The sequence below is a fragment of the Camelus dromedarius genome, chromosome 17, assembly GCF_036321535.1.
Source record: "Camelus dromedarius isolate mCamDro1 chromosome 17, mCamDro1.pat, whole genome shotgun sequence".
NCBI lineage: Eukaryota > Metazoa > Chordata > Mammalia > Artiodactyla > Camelidae > Camelus > Camelus dromedarius.
The window spans coordinates 48593727-48610001 of NC_087452.1; the positions used below are offsets into that span (position 1 = coordinate 48593727).

The window sequence follows — 16275 nt, forward strand, 5'->3', positions numbered from 1 at the left end:
CAATATTATGCTAAATAGAAATGGTGAGAGTGGGCATACTTGTCTTGTTTCAGTTTTTCACCATTATGCTTGATGTTAGCTGTGGGTTCTTCATAAATGGCTTTTATTATGTTGTGCTATGTTCTATCTCAATTTTGTTGAGAGTTTTTATCATAAATAGGTGTTAAATTTTTTTCAGATGCTTTTTCTGCACCTGTTGAGATGATTATGTGATTTTTACTCCTTCAGTTTGTTAATGTGGTGTGTAACACTGATTGATTTGTAGATGTTGAACCATCCTTGCATCCCTGCTCTAAATCATGTCGGATCATGGTGAATGACCTTCTTTATGTTGTGTTGAATTCTATTTGCTAATATTTTGTTGAGGATCATTGCATCTTTGTTAATCAGAGATATTGGTTGTAATTTTTTTTTTTGTAGTGTCTGTATGGTTTTTGTATCAGGCTAATGGTGGCCTTGTAGAATGAATTTGGGAATGTTCCCTCCTCTTAAAATTTTTTGAATAGTTTGAGAGGATAGGTATTAACTCTTCTTTATATGTTTGTAGAATAACCCTGTGAAGCTTTTGGTCCTGGACTTTTGTTTGGTGGGAGTTTTTTTAAATTACAAATTTAATTTCACTACTAGTGATTAATCTTGTTCAGATTGTCTGTTTTTCTCTGATTCAATCTTGGAAGGCTGTATGTTTCTAGAAATTTTTCCATTTATTCTAGTTGTCCAGTTTGTTGGCATATAACTGACCATAATATTCTTTTATAATTTCTTTTTAATCTCTGCGGTATTGGCTGCCATTTCTCCTCTTTCATTTCTTATTTTCTTTATTTGGGTCCTTGCTGTTTTGTTCTTAATGAGCATGGCTAAAGGCTTATGAATTTTGTTTGTCTTTTAAAACAATTAGCCCTTTGTTTCTTATTTGGATTTTTTTTTTTTTAGGTCTCAATTTTATTTCCATTTTGATCTTTTTAAGTCCTTTCTTTTGCTGACTTTGGACTTAGTTCTTCTTTTGCTAAGATTAGGCTGTTAATACTTGAAATTTTTCTTATTTCTTGATGTAGGGCCTGTATTGTTATAGACTTCCCTCTGAGAACTGCTTTTGTTGCTTCCCAGAGATGTTGGAAAGTTGTGTTTTTATTTTCATTTGTTTCATTTGTTTTCTTATTTTCTCTTTGAATTCTTCATTGACCCATTGTATTTTGGTTTTTGGTTTTTTTCAGAAGCATGTTGTTTAGTCACCACATGCTTGTTTTTCCTACTTTCCTCCTGTAATTGATTTCTAGTTTCATATCACTGTGGTTAGAAAAATGCTTTACATGATTTCCAAACACTTAAATTTGTTGAGGCTTGTTTTGCAGGCTAGCATGTTATCTATCCTGGAGCACATTCTATGTGCACTTGAAAAGAATGTGTATTCTGCCTTTTTTGGGTGCAGTGTCCTGTGGATATATATTAAGTCCAGCTGATCTAATGTGTCATGTAAGGCCAGTGTTTCCTTACTGACTTTCTGTCTGGATGATCTGTCCCTTGACATAAGTGGGGTGTTAAAGTCCCCTGCTATTAATGTATTAGTGTCGTTTTCTACCTTAATGTCCGTTAGCACTTGCTTATACATTTAGGTGCTCCTGTACTAGGTGCATACATGTTATGCAAGTTCTGTTCTCTTCTTGTGTTGATCCTTTCTCATTATGTAATGACCTTCTTTGTCCTTTATTACAGACTTTAAAAAAATTTTTAAAGTCTCCTTTGTCTGATATGAGTATTGCTGCACAGCTTTCTTTTTGTTTCCATTTGCATGGAATATCTTTTTTCATCCTCTCTCTTTCACTCTGCGTGTGTCTTTAGCTCTGAAGTGAGTTTCTTGTAGGCATCATATAAAGGTCTTGTTTTTTATCCAATCAGCCATCCTGTGTACTTGGAATGGAGCATTTAGTCCAAGTGATTATTGATAATTATGTACTTCTTCCCATTTTGTTAATTGTCTTCTGATGTTTCTGTAGTTCTTCTCTGTTTTTTCGTCTTCTCTTAGTCTCTTATGTTGTATTTTGATAACTTTCATTAGTTTTAAGTTTCTATTCTTTCCTCTCTATTTGTGTTTCTATTGTAGGTTTTGATTTGTGGTTACCATGGAGTTCATTTTTATTGACCTGTAAACTATATCTACTTATTTTAAACTGATAGTCATTTAAAATCAAAAACAGTCTAAAAGCTCTACATTTTGTACTCTCCCTCCCCAAATTTGTGTTTTTCATGTCATATTTAAAATCATCGTGTCTATCACTTAATTATTTATTGTAGTTATATTTTGATTTTACACTTTTTGTCTTTTAATATTTTAACCTATGTATTAGGTTATTTAATAGTTGATCTGCAGCCTTTACCAGTGGGATTTTTCCCTTCTACTTTCTTCATTCTTATTGTAGCCTTTTCTTTTTCACTTAAAGAATATCCATTAATATTTCTCATAAGGTCTGTTTAGTAGTCATGAACTCTTCTAGCTTTGGTCTGACAACCTCTATCTCTCCTTCAGTTGCGCATAACAGCCTTGCTGGGTAGAGTATTAACTTTGCAGGGCTTTTCCCCCCTTTCAGCATTTTAAACATATCATGCCGCCCTCTTCTGGCCTGCGATGTTTCTGCAGAAAAATCAGCTGACAGTCTTAGGCGGATTCCCTGTAACTGACTCTTTGTTTTCCTCTTGCCGCCTTTAGAAGTCTCTCTTTCACTTTTGCCATTTCAATTATGGTATGTCTGGGTGTGGGTCTCTTTGTGTTTGCTTGTTTGGGACCCTCTGTGCTTCCTGGATGTCTGTTTCCTTCTTCAGCATCAGGAAGTTTCCAGTTATCATTTCATCAGATACATTTTCGACCCCTTTCTCTCCTCTTCTTCTGGGATGCCTATAATTTGAATGTTAGTATGCACGATGTCCTAGAGGTCCCTTAAACTACTCTCCTTTTTAAAAATTTGGTGGTTGTTTTGTTTTGTTTTTGCTGTTCTGATAGGGTGGTTTCCATTACTGTACCTCCCACATCACTAATACGTTCTCCCGTGTCACCTAATCTGCGGTTAATTCCCTCCACGGTATTTTTCATTTCAGTTATTTTATTCTTTAGCTCTGTTGGGTCCTTTTTTCTGTTTTCCAGTTCCTTCTTAAAGTTCTCACTGTGTTTATTTATTCTTTTCCCAAGTTCAGTTAGCATTCTCTTACCATTGCTTTGAACTCTTTATCAGGTAAATGATTTATCTGGGTCATTAGGATGTTTTTTCAGGGTGTATCCTTGTTATTTCTTTTGAAACATATTCTCCTCTTCTCATTTTGTTTAACTTTCTGTGTCTCTCTGAATTTAGGAGAAACAGTTACCTGCTCTGGTCTTGCAGGCGCGCCTTGTGTGGGAGCATCCCTGTGCAACTGCGTGTGCTCAGGGGCCTTGGCGGGAGCTGGATCTGACAGCAGCACCGGCCGCATCTTCTCCCACGTGTGCTGGCGGCCGCCACCCTGGTGGGAGGTAGGGGTGGAGCCGGAGGGGCCAGAGCCAGAGCCAGGGCCAAGCTGGGGCTTCTCTGCCCAGTGGCTGTCACTGCCCTGTCAAAGGAGGGATCAGGGCCGCAGGGGCTGGAGCAGGAGCCCTGAGGGAACTGGGTTTCTCCCAGGGGTGCTGGCGGTCTCCGCCTCGGTGGGGGTGTGGGCTCAGGGCCTGAGGCCCGGGGGCTGCACTTCTGTGCTGGTGTCACTGTGTCCCCGGTGCGCTCGCGCGGCTAGAGGCTGGGCGTGACGGGAGGGGCAGTGCCGCGCTGCCCAGCTGACTGTGCTCCCTCCCACGGGTGTGCAGTGACACGCGCCGGCGGTGGCTGCCTGCGCCCCGGCCAGAGGCAGGGCTGGGGTCCAAGCCGGCTCCGTCCCCTCCAGGCGTGCACACTGTCGTGGGCGGTGGCCGCCTCTGCCTCAGTGGCGAGCAGTGCCGGAGCCGGAGGGGCTGGAGCTGGGGGCCGGTGGGGGGCGGGGGGATGCAGCAGTCCTGGCGGGCCGGCCAGAGCCCCCGGCAGTTCTCAGCCTGCTGCCGCCTCACTGAGGCTGGGAGAGAGCCGGTCCGGGCCCTTCAAGAGCAGAGTCTCAGTTTCTTACAGCCCCCTGGTGAGCCTCACTGGTTTTCACACCGGCTGAGGGGTCTCTCTTCCCGGTGTCGGCCCCCAGGGCTGGGGTGCCCCGTGCGGAGCCTGGACCCCTCGCTCCCCAGGGAGACGCTGAGCCCATGATGTCCCCTCCTCTTCTGCGTGCGGGTCTGACCAGGTCCCTTCCCCCTTCCTGCCAGACTCCATGTGAACCTTTCTTCACAGCCCTGGCTGCAGGGGAGCTGTTCTGCAGGTCCCCAGGCTGATGGCAGTGAGAGTCCCTCTGTGTAGTTGTAGTTTGGATGTGTTCGTGAGGGGAGGGGAGCCAGTGTCCTCCGAATCCTTCGTCTCGATCCCACCTCCCATTATCCATTTGTTTAATTGCCCAGGCTCCTCAGTGTGTTTATATTTAACTGGTCCCCATTATCGGCTGCTTAGTAGAATCCATAAAGCATTAGAATTAGAGAAACCTGAAAAAGACCATGTAATGTGTGCCTTTTCTTGAAGCCAAGAACTGGTAAATGCTTATCTCTTTTATTTTTCACCATCTTCATGACAGGTTAAGGGGAAAACAGCCTTTGAGGAAGGTGATTTATAATTTCTTTTCTTTTTGTGACTGTGAAAATTTCTGTACCCAGAAAGACAAAAGCCAAAGTGTTCTTATGCCAAGTTGAAGTTCTTTTCTCATGACTCGAAATTCTTTTCGGGTTTTAGTGGCCGTGCGACACACCTCGTCAGTACTTACCATTTAATAATTTAATAATTCTTCATATAGTGAAAGATTCTTTTCAGTCTTTTCTTCTAAATCTGTTTCCTATTTATTCATACTTCTAACCCTTTAAATCAGACATATAGATATTCCATGAAAGAGTATGTTCATTCAAAACCTTCCATGTCTAGGAAGGTTGTATGAGTTAATCTGATAAGGAGGAATCTCAGTTCCTTTTTTATAGTGCAGTCTCAGTGCAGCATTTTTGACTCAAATATTTATTTTTCCTTCAAGACTGATGAAGCATGTAAAATTCTAGACACCCTTCCAAGGATTTTCCTGTTTTCCTTCTCTTCTATTCCTCCTTCCTGTGACTCCCCTCCCCTCAAACCCTGGCATTCCCTACATCAGTTGGGCTTCAGGTAATGTAGAATGAATTGGCTGTGGTGATAATATGATCAAAATAAAGGAATTACTATAAATGAAACTTTTTCTTCACTGATTTTTAAAAAATTTACTGGTAATTTTCAGGAATTTTTACATTGGTTTTTGTTTGTATAAACATTTTAACATATTTAAAATTTTTTCCTTTTGTTTCCCTGTTTATTTGGTATTTTATTTAATTCATTCTCAGCTATTGTAGCTATTGTACAGTGAAATGGGGCTGGTTAGGTTGTTTAGGTACATAATATTAAGTGGTGGTAGAGTAATTGTTGACCTAGAAGCATATCTCCAATATGGTAAGTAAAAAGTCAATTACTATATATATATATATATATATACACACACATATATATATACACACAAACACACACACACATACACATATATATGTAATGACCCTATTCGAAATAGAATATCTGAAAATATTGTCAAATTGGGCAGGCTTCATGGACTAAAAATTAACTAGAGATTCAAGGATGGTGAATAGAGATAAACAAAAAAACCCCAACAAAACCCCTTATCTTGGAAAATTTCAAAACTTGTGTGTTGTTTTGCTTTTTTTTTTTTTTTGATTGAAGTATAGTCTATTTGCAATGTGTTAGTTTCTGGTGTACAACGTAGTGATTCCGTTATACATATATATGTATATGTATATATTCCTTTTCATATTCTTTTTAAAAAACGTATTGATTAAAGTTTTCTTCTATTGTTTCTTTATTACAAAAGCAGTGTATTCTGTTGACCTAAAATAGACTGCCAGATATTTCTGCATTAAAGATGAGTTTATTCTGGATCAGCAGAGAATTGCACTTTTGGGTCCACAAGCATGGTGGGTCACGTGCTAGTCCCAGCATGCCAAGGGAAGGAGAAGGCTTTTACAGAGCGGAAAGGAAGGTGGGAGGGCTGCGGTAAACAGAGCCCACGGTGTTTCATGGGCTGAGTCCTTGCCGGGAAGGAGGAGAAGTCTTTCTTCCTCCTGTTGGGCTCTGCTGTCCTCACAGGGTGTGAGAGCGCCCCCTTGTGATCGCTCAGCTGTATTTAATTGTGGCTTTTGTATATTAAGTTTTACATTTTTCCCTTTTGATCAAAGTACCACTGTGGTACTGAAAGTACCACTAATTGAGTCAGGTTTTCTAATTTCACTTTTTTTTTTTTTGGCCCTCAAAGTCAGGAAGGACTTTTCCTAGGTGTGATTTCTCATGTCAGAGGGAAAGTACACAGATCGGAAACTCATTAAGGTCACGTTCGAGTAACAAGGAGGGGCAGGAAGGAGAACTGGCAGCCACCTTTTAGTCTAAAGCCCATATGGCATCAAGACCAAGGACACTGGAGATAATCTGATATATGGTGACGTTCAGTGTCCTCTGTGTATGCGCTTGTTATATGAGTAAAATTATTGTATTTCCTTAGCTATGGGTATCACTTAGTGATGTATATTTTCAAGTTTTGTACTGTTGACTAAAAAAAGACGCACAACCTAAAAGCTGACAATTATGTTTTATTCGGCAGACAAAAACTGAGGACTTTAGCCCAGGAGACAGCCTCTAAGACAGCTCTGAGGATCTGCTCAAAAGAGTTTAGGGGGAGTCAGGGTCCATGGGGGTTTTTGCAGCAAAGACCAGGTAGCGGGGACGTCAAAAGATGACTGTTAGTTAAAGCAAACCAGACACCTCAAATTAAGGAGCTCAGCGCTTTCTCGGTATGGGAAGACGAAGGAGCCTGGGCTCGCTGAAGTCGTTCCTTTGACGTGCGCCGCAGCCGTCTAGGGCCAGTGTCCGGTTCTTTCCCATCCTGCCTCCCCTCGGGGGGCACTGTTGGGGCTGGTGCAGTGGCTGAGGGCTTGGCAGTGGCAACCTGTTTGCCCCCCTCCCTCAGGGCTCCCGTGGGGTGGGAGGGCAGTGGTAGTGGCTGATGGCTTGATGGCCACAGCATCCTTTGTTTGCTGATGCAGCCGCAACATCTTTCCTTCGTAATTAACACGTTTTGGTGGAATCCAGTGTTTATCACGACCCCCTCTGCTGCCCCGCGGTGGGGTACAGCAGGGCAAGCCCGGTGAAGGACACAGGTCGTTGAAGGGGCGTCAAGAGATTAGTGAAATGGGGGATCAGTGTGTGCGGAGGCTTGTGTAGAGGAGGTGTTTGAGTAAGGTTTGGGTTAACAGCAAGAGTTTGAACTCCGACTTGACACCAGCGACTCTGCTCCCCGCTTCCCTGAGAAACTAGGAGCCATCAGAGGGGCACTTCCACAAGCTTTGCTTCCATGTCTTCCCAGCTCCCTGTGCTCCAGGAGAAGGGGGTGCAAGAGGATGGTCACGCCCCAAGTCTCGGGCGAGTCCCTGGGACAGGCCGCCGAGTGAGGGTCCTTGGCTTCGTCCAGGAGAGAATTCAAGAGCGAGCCACAGGAGAGCGAACGTAGCTTTATTCAGGGAGATGCACACTCCGTACACAGAGTGTGGGCCGTCTCAGAAGGCCAGAGAGGCCGCCCCCGGGTATGGGGTGGTTAGTTTTTATAGGCTGGGTAGTTTCATAGGCTAACATGTGGGAGGATTAGTCCAACTATTTGGGGGAAAGGGTGGGTGGATTTCCAGGGATTGGGCCACTGCCCACCTTTTGGCCTTCGGGCACCCTCGGAACTGTCATGGCACCTGTGGGAGTGTCATTTAGCATGTTAATGTAGTACAGTGAGCGTCTTATGAGGCTCAAGTTCACTCAGAGTCAAATCTTCCACCGTCTTGGGCCCGGTTGGTTCTGGCCAGTGTTCGTCGTGTCCTCAATGGCTGTGTCATTCCTTTAGTGATCGTGCCCTGCTCCCTTCCCCCCGTCCCACCTGCACCCTTGGCCCTGCATGACGTGCGCTCCCGCAGTCCTCGTGGAGGCCAGTCCCCTGCTGCATCACTAGTTTTTCCACCTCCACTGACTCATGCCTGCCTATCGACCCGCATACTGCTGTTTGTCCCTGTCTTAAAAAACAAACACACATTCTTCTCTTTCTTTTCCAGCTACTAACCCACTTTTCTCTGTTCTTTCATAGCAAAACTGTCTGGAAGAGAGGACTTGGCACATAGTAGGTGCTCAGTAAACAGTTGCTCAGTGACTGAACATGTGAAGGCACTTAAGGGAGGAAGGCTTCTGTGATAATCCAGGGGTGGGCTGATTTGAGCCTCGCATTAACGAGAATAAAAGAGAAAGGGGCTGTGGAGGGGAAGGGGGTATACGGAAAATCTCCATAGCTTCCTCTCAGTGTTGCTGTAAACTTAAAGGGCTCTAAAAAACTAATAAGTCTTCAAAATGTGAGAGGTAGTCTATAAACTTCAAAGGAAAACTTAAATTCTTGGTGACTTCGTTCACATACAGCTGACCCTTGAACACAACACGGGTCTGAGCTGTGTGAGTCCACTTAAAGTCGGGTTTTATTCACTCCATGCATAATACCCCAGTACTGCCGACCTGGTTGGTTGAGCCCCAGTGTGCGGACCTGCGGGTACTGAGGACTGACTATAAATTAAATACGGATTTTGGACTGTGCAGAGGGCTGTACTCCTAAGCCCTGTGTTGTTCAAGGGACACCAATATGAGTAACATAGGAGAGGAAGTAGCCTGTAATTGTAATTGGTGGGACAATGGATGGATATACTTAATAGAAGTGATTCGTTTTCTTGCTTCAAATATTTTCGTTTTCAATCTATCACGTATCTTTTCTTCTAAGAATAAGAAACTCTGTCATCTGAGTATTACATCTACTTGTTGACCGGGTAATTGTCCAAGATTTCTGCCTAAGGATTGATGAATAATACTAGGCTTGAGTAGAATTTGTTCATGTTCACTTTGAGTTCTAATTACAATGTCAAGTTGTCTAAGGGCTAGAAATAGGCGACCCCGAGTATAAGCACTTACCCTGCTTTGCCTGGGGAACCCCAGTGCTATGGTGGCCCCAGCAGCAGCTCACAAAACAGCGTGAGCTCCCCCCCCCCCCCCCAAGGCCCTAAGCATCACAGATTACCTGGACACGAGATACACTTTGCAGGAATTCCCTCAGTAGGTAGATTGTTTTTCCAGCCCTCCCTTTTCTTGTTCTTTCTTTTTCCTTTGGAACCTTATTTGATTTGATTTGGGATGAATCCTCAAACAGCTATGGAGCGGACATTTGTCATATTTTTGGCTGTCCTGAAGACCTTTGAATGCCTTTTCTGTATTTGGGAAGTTTCCTACTTTTTGAATATCCTCTCGTTAAAGAAGGCACCAGAAAGAAAAGTGTTCTTTTAGCTGCCCTTGCAGCTGTACCAAGTGGCTACCATGTGGCCTCAGCAAGACTTGGATCTGCAGGTGGTGAATGGGAGAGAGTATGCGCTGGGCGGAGTCCAGTTTGGAGGCAGGGCAAGGGTGGTGGTGGAAGACAGTGGTATTGGGGTCCTGGTGTCTGCTGTCCACTGTCAGTGGTGAAGGCTGTGCCGGGGAGACGTTCTCACTGAAAAGCCCCCAAGGCTGGCTCTTGGGTCCTCCCAGAAACCCTGTGAGTCTCCTAACGGCATTTAATAAGTGCCTTTTCTGCATAAATGAGCTTCCATGCCTCTGTGGGATAAGGTGCAGTAGTAATAGCTTTTAATTACAAAAAGGATGAAAGAAAAGAAGATACATCAGGAATACACACATTCTCCAATTCCCTCCTTCCCAACCACAGTGGGAGGGAAATGCAGAAATGCTGATGGCTCTCTTTGTATTTATTGTTAATTTTAACAAGTAGCATTTTCTGAGCACGAGGCATTCTCTGACATAATACTTTCAGCGTCATATGAGAAGGACTGTCATTGTCCCATCTGTTAAATGGGACAGAAGGAAGTTAAATAACTTGTCTTATCCTGAGTTCCACAGAAAATGGAGCATAAATGCTAGCCCTTTTGTGGGAGGTGGTGGTCCCAGGGCATTGAGAGTGAGATAAATTGAGAAACACCGAAGGGAAGGGGGGTCATAATACAGTGTGGTGTGTTGCCAAGCTGGCCACAGCTTCAGTTAGAAACAAGCAGTTGCTTGGTCAAGGGGGATGTCTCTGGGTGGATCTTAAGGCACCTCTGTGCGTTAGAAGAGTCCACTGGGGGAAAGAAGGGGGAAGAATTCATCTCTGTTTCTCATTGGTCAGAGTTTGTCCGTAGGCCCTAACTTCTCCATATTTCCGGGTTGTGTTCCCCAACCCTCCTGGCAGTGTTGTGGGGCAGGGTCACCTATGGCCAGAGTCACCCTGTAGAGCAGGTGGCCTCCACCTGGGTGCAGAAGCTGCTGGAGCTTTCATCAGGGCTGCCAAGAGGGAATCCAGAATTCACCCCAGGGAGCCAGACAGCTGTCCTTGTTAGGAAACAGGGCTCTCCACTGGATAAGCTGGGGGGCGTCCAGGAGGCAGGTGGACCAGGACAGATCGGGAATGGACATGCAGGTACATCCCTCTCATCTCTGTCTCCATCACCATACGGTATTTTCCCCGCACGTCTATGGCTCTGTTTCCTCTTCTCATTAAGACACTAGTCATCTGGATTAGGGCCCACCTCAATCAAGTATGAACTCGTCTTAACCCGATTACATCTGCAAAGACCCTATTTCCAAATGAGGTCACGTTCATAGGTATCAGGATTAAGGACTTCAACATATATTATGGGGCCCAGTTCAACCCACAGCAGCATCTCCATAACATTTGGGTTGTTTTTGAGGCAGCAAGGCTGTCATGTCCAGTAAGCAACCCAAATATGTTGTGGGAGCCCCAGGGGAGAGAGGTTCATGGGCGTCTAGGTGGGACTGGCTGTGAAGCAGACAAGAGCTGAGCCAGACCTTGAGGGGCCACAGCGCTTCAGGGGCAGACTCAGAGGGAGCAAGCCCTGGGGAGGTTTGGGAGGAGCAGGCAAAGAGGAGGGAGGAGAAAGAGAACCAAGAGAAACTAGAGTCAGACAAGACACGAGAAAGTGTCCGAGGAGGAGCACAGTGCTTTTCCTAGGTCACAGCATCCTGTATGCAGAAGGGCCAAGCATTGAGAATTGTCACTTTCACGGGATGATTTCATGACTCGGTGGAAAGGACCAAAGGACACGCCTTAGATCTGCAGATAGGCAGTGATTACCAGGAGTGGTTCTGGGGGAGTGGTAAGGGCTTCGGGGTAGGGGGAGGCGACAAGCAGTCACAGGTAGAGCCAGCAGCAGTTCGTGGAGAAGTGTGCTGTGGACTGTGAGAATGAGGGTGATGGTGAGAGGCCAGCAGAGCTGAGGATGCTGGTGTCCAGAGCAGAAGAAGCCACTGATGGGGAGAGGTAAAGAGGAGAGAGAGGGCATGTATCTGTGAAGCAAGCAAGAAATCAGGACCCCTGCTTCAAACAAAGTGCCTTTGTTTCGATCTCATCTAAACAGTGAGTGGGCTTTTACACTTTATTTAATATGAAGAGAATTCTAGAATATTTTTGAAAACTATTGAATTAGATATTCCAGCTCTTTTAAAAAATCTGTTATTAGCTGTAGCTCTACACAGTAATTTATAGGAAAAGATTGAATAAACACATTCAGAGAATCCAGATTTATTTAAAGTCATGTTTTCAAAAGGACATTGACAGGAATAACTATTAAACTGTAATTTATTTGCATTTCAGTTCCTAACTAGCCCTTATAATTTGGATATATCTAAATTTTGCCTTTAAATATTGACTTGCATTAAAAAAAAAGTTTCTCAGCACTGGCCTAGTAAAAACACTTGTTTAGGGTTTTTACTCCAAAATGAGATTTTTAATACTGGTTTGTTTTTTCAAGCTCTCTGCTTAAGTAAATTTACTGACCATGATAGATTTTTGAAAAAATAACATGTGTTGTTTATCATTATGAAATAAATTCATGACGGTTGGAAGAATTTGAAAAATATATAAATGTATCAAGAATTTAGAATCTCATATAATTCTGCCACCTATCCCTAACCATTATTTTGTTGTTTTAATTCTTTTTTATTGTGAAATATTTCATTAGTTAATAAACATCCATTTATACACACTGGTTTCAATATATTCTAGCTATATTATATTTACTTAGGAAAAATGTTTTGAAGAAGTTATGCTATGTATTCATTCAATTGAAGACCCCTCCCCATTCTATTTCCTCTTCCTCCCCAGAGGTGATCACTACCCTGAAGTTGACGTATACCCTTTCTGTCCAGGTTTTCATGCTTCTGTAATGTGCGTAACCATTCATTAACAGCACGCAGAAGTGTCACCAGCAGTTGAACGGTCTGCCTCAGCCAGACCCTTACAAGGTGGTCTCAGCCCAGGCTCCAGCGGGTGGCCCAGCCAAGGCCTCCGGGCACCGATCGGAGGCGCCTGGTCTGGGAGTGCAGCCGTGACCTTGCACATGGCTGACTGGGGTTGGCAGGGAAGCCGGGTTCGTTACCGCAACTCCCTCCGGGACCTGTGGGACACTGGCGGTGTGCCACGTCTGGCGTGGGGAGGGCAGTTTCCTCCCAGGAGGTCTGCCAGGCAAAGCCCGTGGTTGGACCCGAAAGATCACACACAGGATTTGGCCTGAAGCTGTATCCCTTAATATGGTAACTCTGTCTTCAACTTTTTAAGAACTGCCTAACTGTTTTCCAATAGGCTGCACCATTTTACATTCCCATCAGCAGTGTATGAGGATTCCAATCTCTCATCTATTTTTTTTTTAAACAACTTTATGATTCCTGTACAGTAAACTATACATATTTCAGATGTACAGCTTGATGAATTTTGACAGATGTCTACACCTATGAAACCATCACCACAATCAGGATAGCTAGCATTTCCATCACTCTCTGAGAGGTGTTTATGCAGTTCATTGTTATTTGTGGCTTAAAGTAAAATTGCTTAGTTGTGCTGCTCAGCTCACCAAGCCTGAGAGTATTCACAAACACTTTTTAATGTTACTTGAATTAGTGAGCCAGAGTTTTTTTTTTTTTTTTTTTTGCGTCTCCAACTATAGCTTGAAAATGGAACTTTTTTCCCGTGCTGACTTCTTCCTTTTTCACTGTTCATGAACATCGTCATTTTCATGCAGCCCCGAGGTGCTGAAGAGTGAGCCGTATGGGGAGAAGGTGGACGTCTGGGCGGCAGGCTGCATCCTTTATCAGATGGCGACTCTGAACCCTCCCTTCTACAGCACCAACATGCTCTCCCTGGCTACAAAGGTAAGCAACCTCGGGAGAGAGGCAGGGTCTCATGTTGCCAAATCCACCATTCCTTTTCTTCTCAGATAGAACCTTTGTGATTTGAATACAACTGTCGATTAAAAGAGGCACTGTTTTATTAGCTGCGTGACCCAGTTTATTTTTTGTTTCTTCCAAATCTGCATCTTGTGCTGTGGCCCATATTCCCCTATAATTGTCTTAAATTTATCCTAGAAAATTATCAAAATAAATTTACCACGTTGCTTTTATTCTTGATTGTGGTTTGGACTGCCCTCAACCCACCATATTATATTATCCTGCACATCATTATGAACGTGAGGTTAACTTTAAGTCAGCTTGAAAAATACAATTTTTTGCTCAGAAACTCTTCAATTTATATGAATTTTTCTGTTTTGTTTCTGATGAAAATGTGTGCACGAGGTTATGATGCTTGTTGAGTAACTCTAGTTTTGTGGCCAAGGACCACCCCCTAGAGGCACCGTGGGTCCTTTACGTCCGTCACTCTCCTCTGTTTGGCAGATCGTGGAGGCGGTGTATGAACCAGTGCCGGAAGGCGTCTACTCTGAAAAGGTGACCACCACCATCAGCAGGTAATTTTGTCTCACAACCTCGAACCTGTCGGAATTACCAAGAAATACCTCACAAAGTCACTATGTAAATATTCACAAAGAGGAAGGGATCCCAGAGAACCCAAGCCTAGAAAAGCGTTTGTGCATCACCTGTCACGGGGACCATTTGGAAGTCACCCAAGTGTCCAGGAAGACATAGGACATTGACTTGACATACCGTGCGACCGTTAGATTGATGATTCAGAAGACTTTGTATCAGCCTGTGAAACAAGTGCGACCTGAAGCTTAGGAAAACAAACAAAATGTGCAACTGTTTATAACTATCAGAAAAGACATAAAAATAGGTGTAGATGTGAAAAAAGGCTGGACAAGAACACAGGAAACTAAAAAAGGCCACGTCAGACGATAAAATTACAAGCATTTTCTTCATTCCTATTTTTAAGTTGGTAATGTTATATAATAATTTCTCAAAGAAAGTCAGAAAGAAGTGCTCCAGCTAGCCAGGTAGGAGGAGTGTAATGAAAGTCCTTATCCCTTTGGAGTCTCAAAGTTCTGTCCCCACAGGGCTTGTCCCAGCTGACCTCGCCCTTGTTCTCTGCCCCCTCCGCCCCAGCCACAGAGAGCCCCTGCTCGTCCCAGCAAGCACCCTGCCTCTGGCCCGTCTCTCCCCCCTTCCCCCCCCGACCCCATTCTCTTCCCTCTGATACACGCGTGGCAGAGGCCCTCCCTTCCTCTGGGTCACTGCTGAGATTGGAGCTCTGTGTTACCGGGGCGCCCTGATGCCCCCCAGCCTCCCAGCACTTGCCCGCTTTACAGAGTTCACGGCCCCCACCACCCCTAACATAATACCTGTGCCTGTGGCCTTGTTTCTTTGTTGTCTCTCTTCCCCACCAAAAGGAAAACTCCACAAAAGTAGGGGCTTTTTAAGCTTACTTTACAGCTGTTCAGTACCCAGAGCGATGCCCAGTGCAAAGCAGACGCTTAACAATTGGCTGGTTGTATGCATAAGTGACCTTTATCTGCCTGACTGTTATTTCTGGACCATCTTCTGTTCTTAAGTTGGCCCCAGAGTATTACTCTGCCCCATCAAGCCGAGTCAGATCCTTATTATTGTAATAGAAATCCGAGGGTCGCCTCAGATAGAATCTTCATCCGTCCCCCTGGCCAGTTCCCTTCAGACTCAGTTCTGTGTCTGTCCTCGCTCAGCGCCGTCTCTGATGGAATGGAATAGACATGCTGCCATGGCTGCGCCCCTTCCCTCTGGCTTCCCCTCCCAGCCCATTGTTCAGTCATAAAGGATACTCCTCATATGGTCGTAGGATTGTATCTTGAATCCTTCCTTGCTCAGCACAACACTGCCCTACGTCCTAAGCACCTCAGGCCCAGCAGTGGCCGAGTTTCACTAACTGTGGACTCTGAGCAAACAGTCTGACTATTTTTTCTGCACCTGTTTCCTCATCTGATAAAGTGGGGATCACAACAGTACCAACCTCATCAGGCTGGTGTGATGATTATACGAAGTAACACGTGCAAATCACTTAGCACAGAGCGTGGCCACGGAGAATCTGGAGCAGTGTTGGCAGTTCTCATTGTTAATGTCCTGGCCAGTGAGCTCACATCCCTTTCTAAATCATCTGAATTCCATGTTTACCAGATCTGCCCTGTTGCTAATGAATCCAGACAAACGTATTTAAACTGCTCGTCTGCTGTTCTCTGCTATTTGCTTTCTGGGAAATGCCTTAAAAATTCAAGAAGTCTCCAGAGATGTCAAGACAGGAGAACCAAACTGACTCATTGAAGCTCTCCTTTTCTTAGGTATTTGAGTGCCAGGAAGACTAGGGGACAGTAGTGCAGAGAAAAGGTACAGAGACCTTGTTCTGACCTTGTGGCACTGGGCAGACAGGGCCATCGCTTGTTCCTGATCGTCCCCTTGGCTGTTGGTGTCCACGCCTCTTAGTAGCAGAGTCAGCATTAGATCCCAGCATTATCATGAAAAGCTGAAGAACCTCAGTAGGTTCTAGAATGAAGTGGATTCTAATCCCCTCGTCCGCTCACCTTAACCTTCCCGAGCCCCACTCTTCCCGTCTGTCATGCATGGGTAGCAGTAGTAACCACTCACGGGCTTGCTTTGAAGCCGGAATAAGATCGGGCTTCTGATGCTCTTAGCACAGTACCCAGCACGTAGTAAGTCCTCCATAAAATTAGGTATTGGCATTATTAATAATATTATTTATGGAATGAAGCATATAAAAATTAAGATGTATTTGATGAAGGATGGT

The 16275-nt window shown here is 44.4% G+C and overlaps 1 protein-coding gene across 4 annotated transcripts in view; it reads left to right on the forward strand.

Annotated features, from left to right (window-relative positions):
• The window catches only part of NEK10 (NIMA related kinase 10), a 177918-nt gene that overhangs the window by 90914 nt on the left and 70729 nt on the right, over window positions 1-16275 (forward strand). For all 4 annotated transcript variants that reach the window (XM_031469795.2, XM_064496828.1, XM_031469796.2 and 1 more), the window contains exons 24-25: window positions 13298-13427; window positions 13947-14017. In XM_031469795.2, coding sequence (XP_031325655.2) covers window positions 13298-13427; window positions 13947-14017 — 201 coding nt within the window. The remainder of the gene's footprint in view (window positions 1-13297; window positions 13428-13946; window positions 14018-16275) is intronic.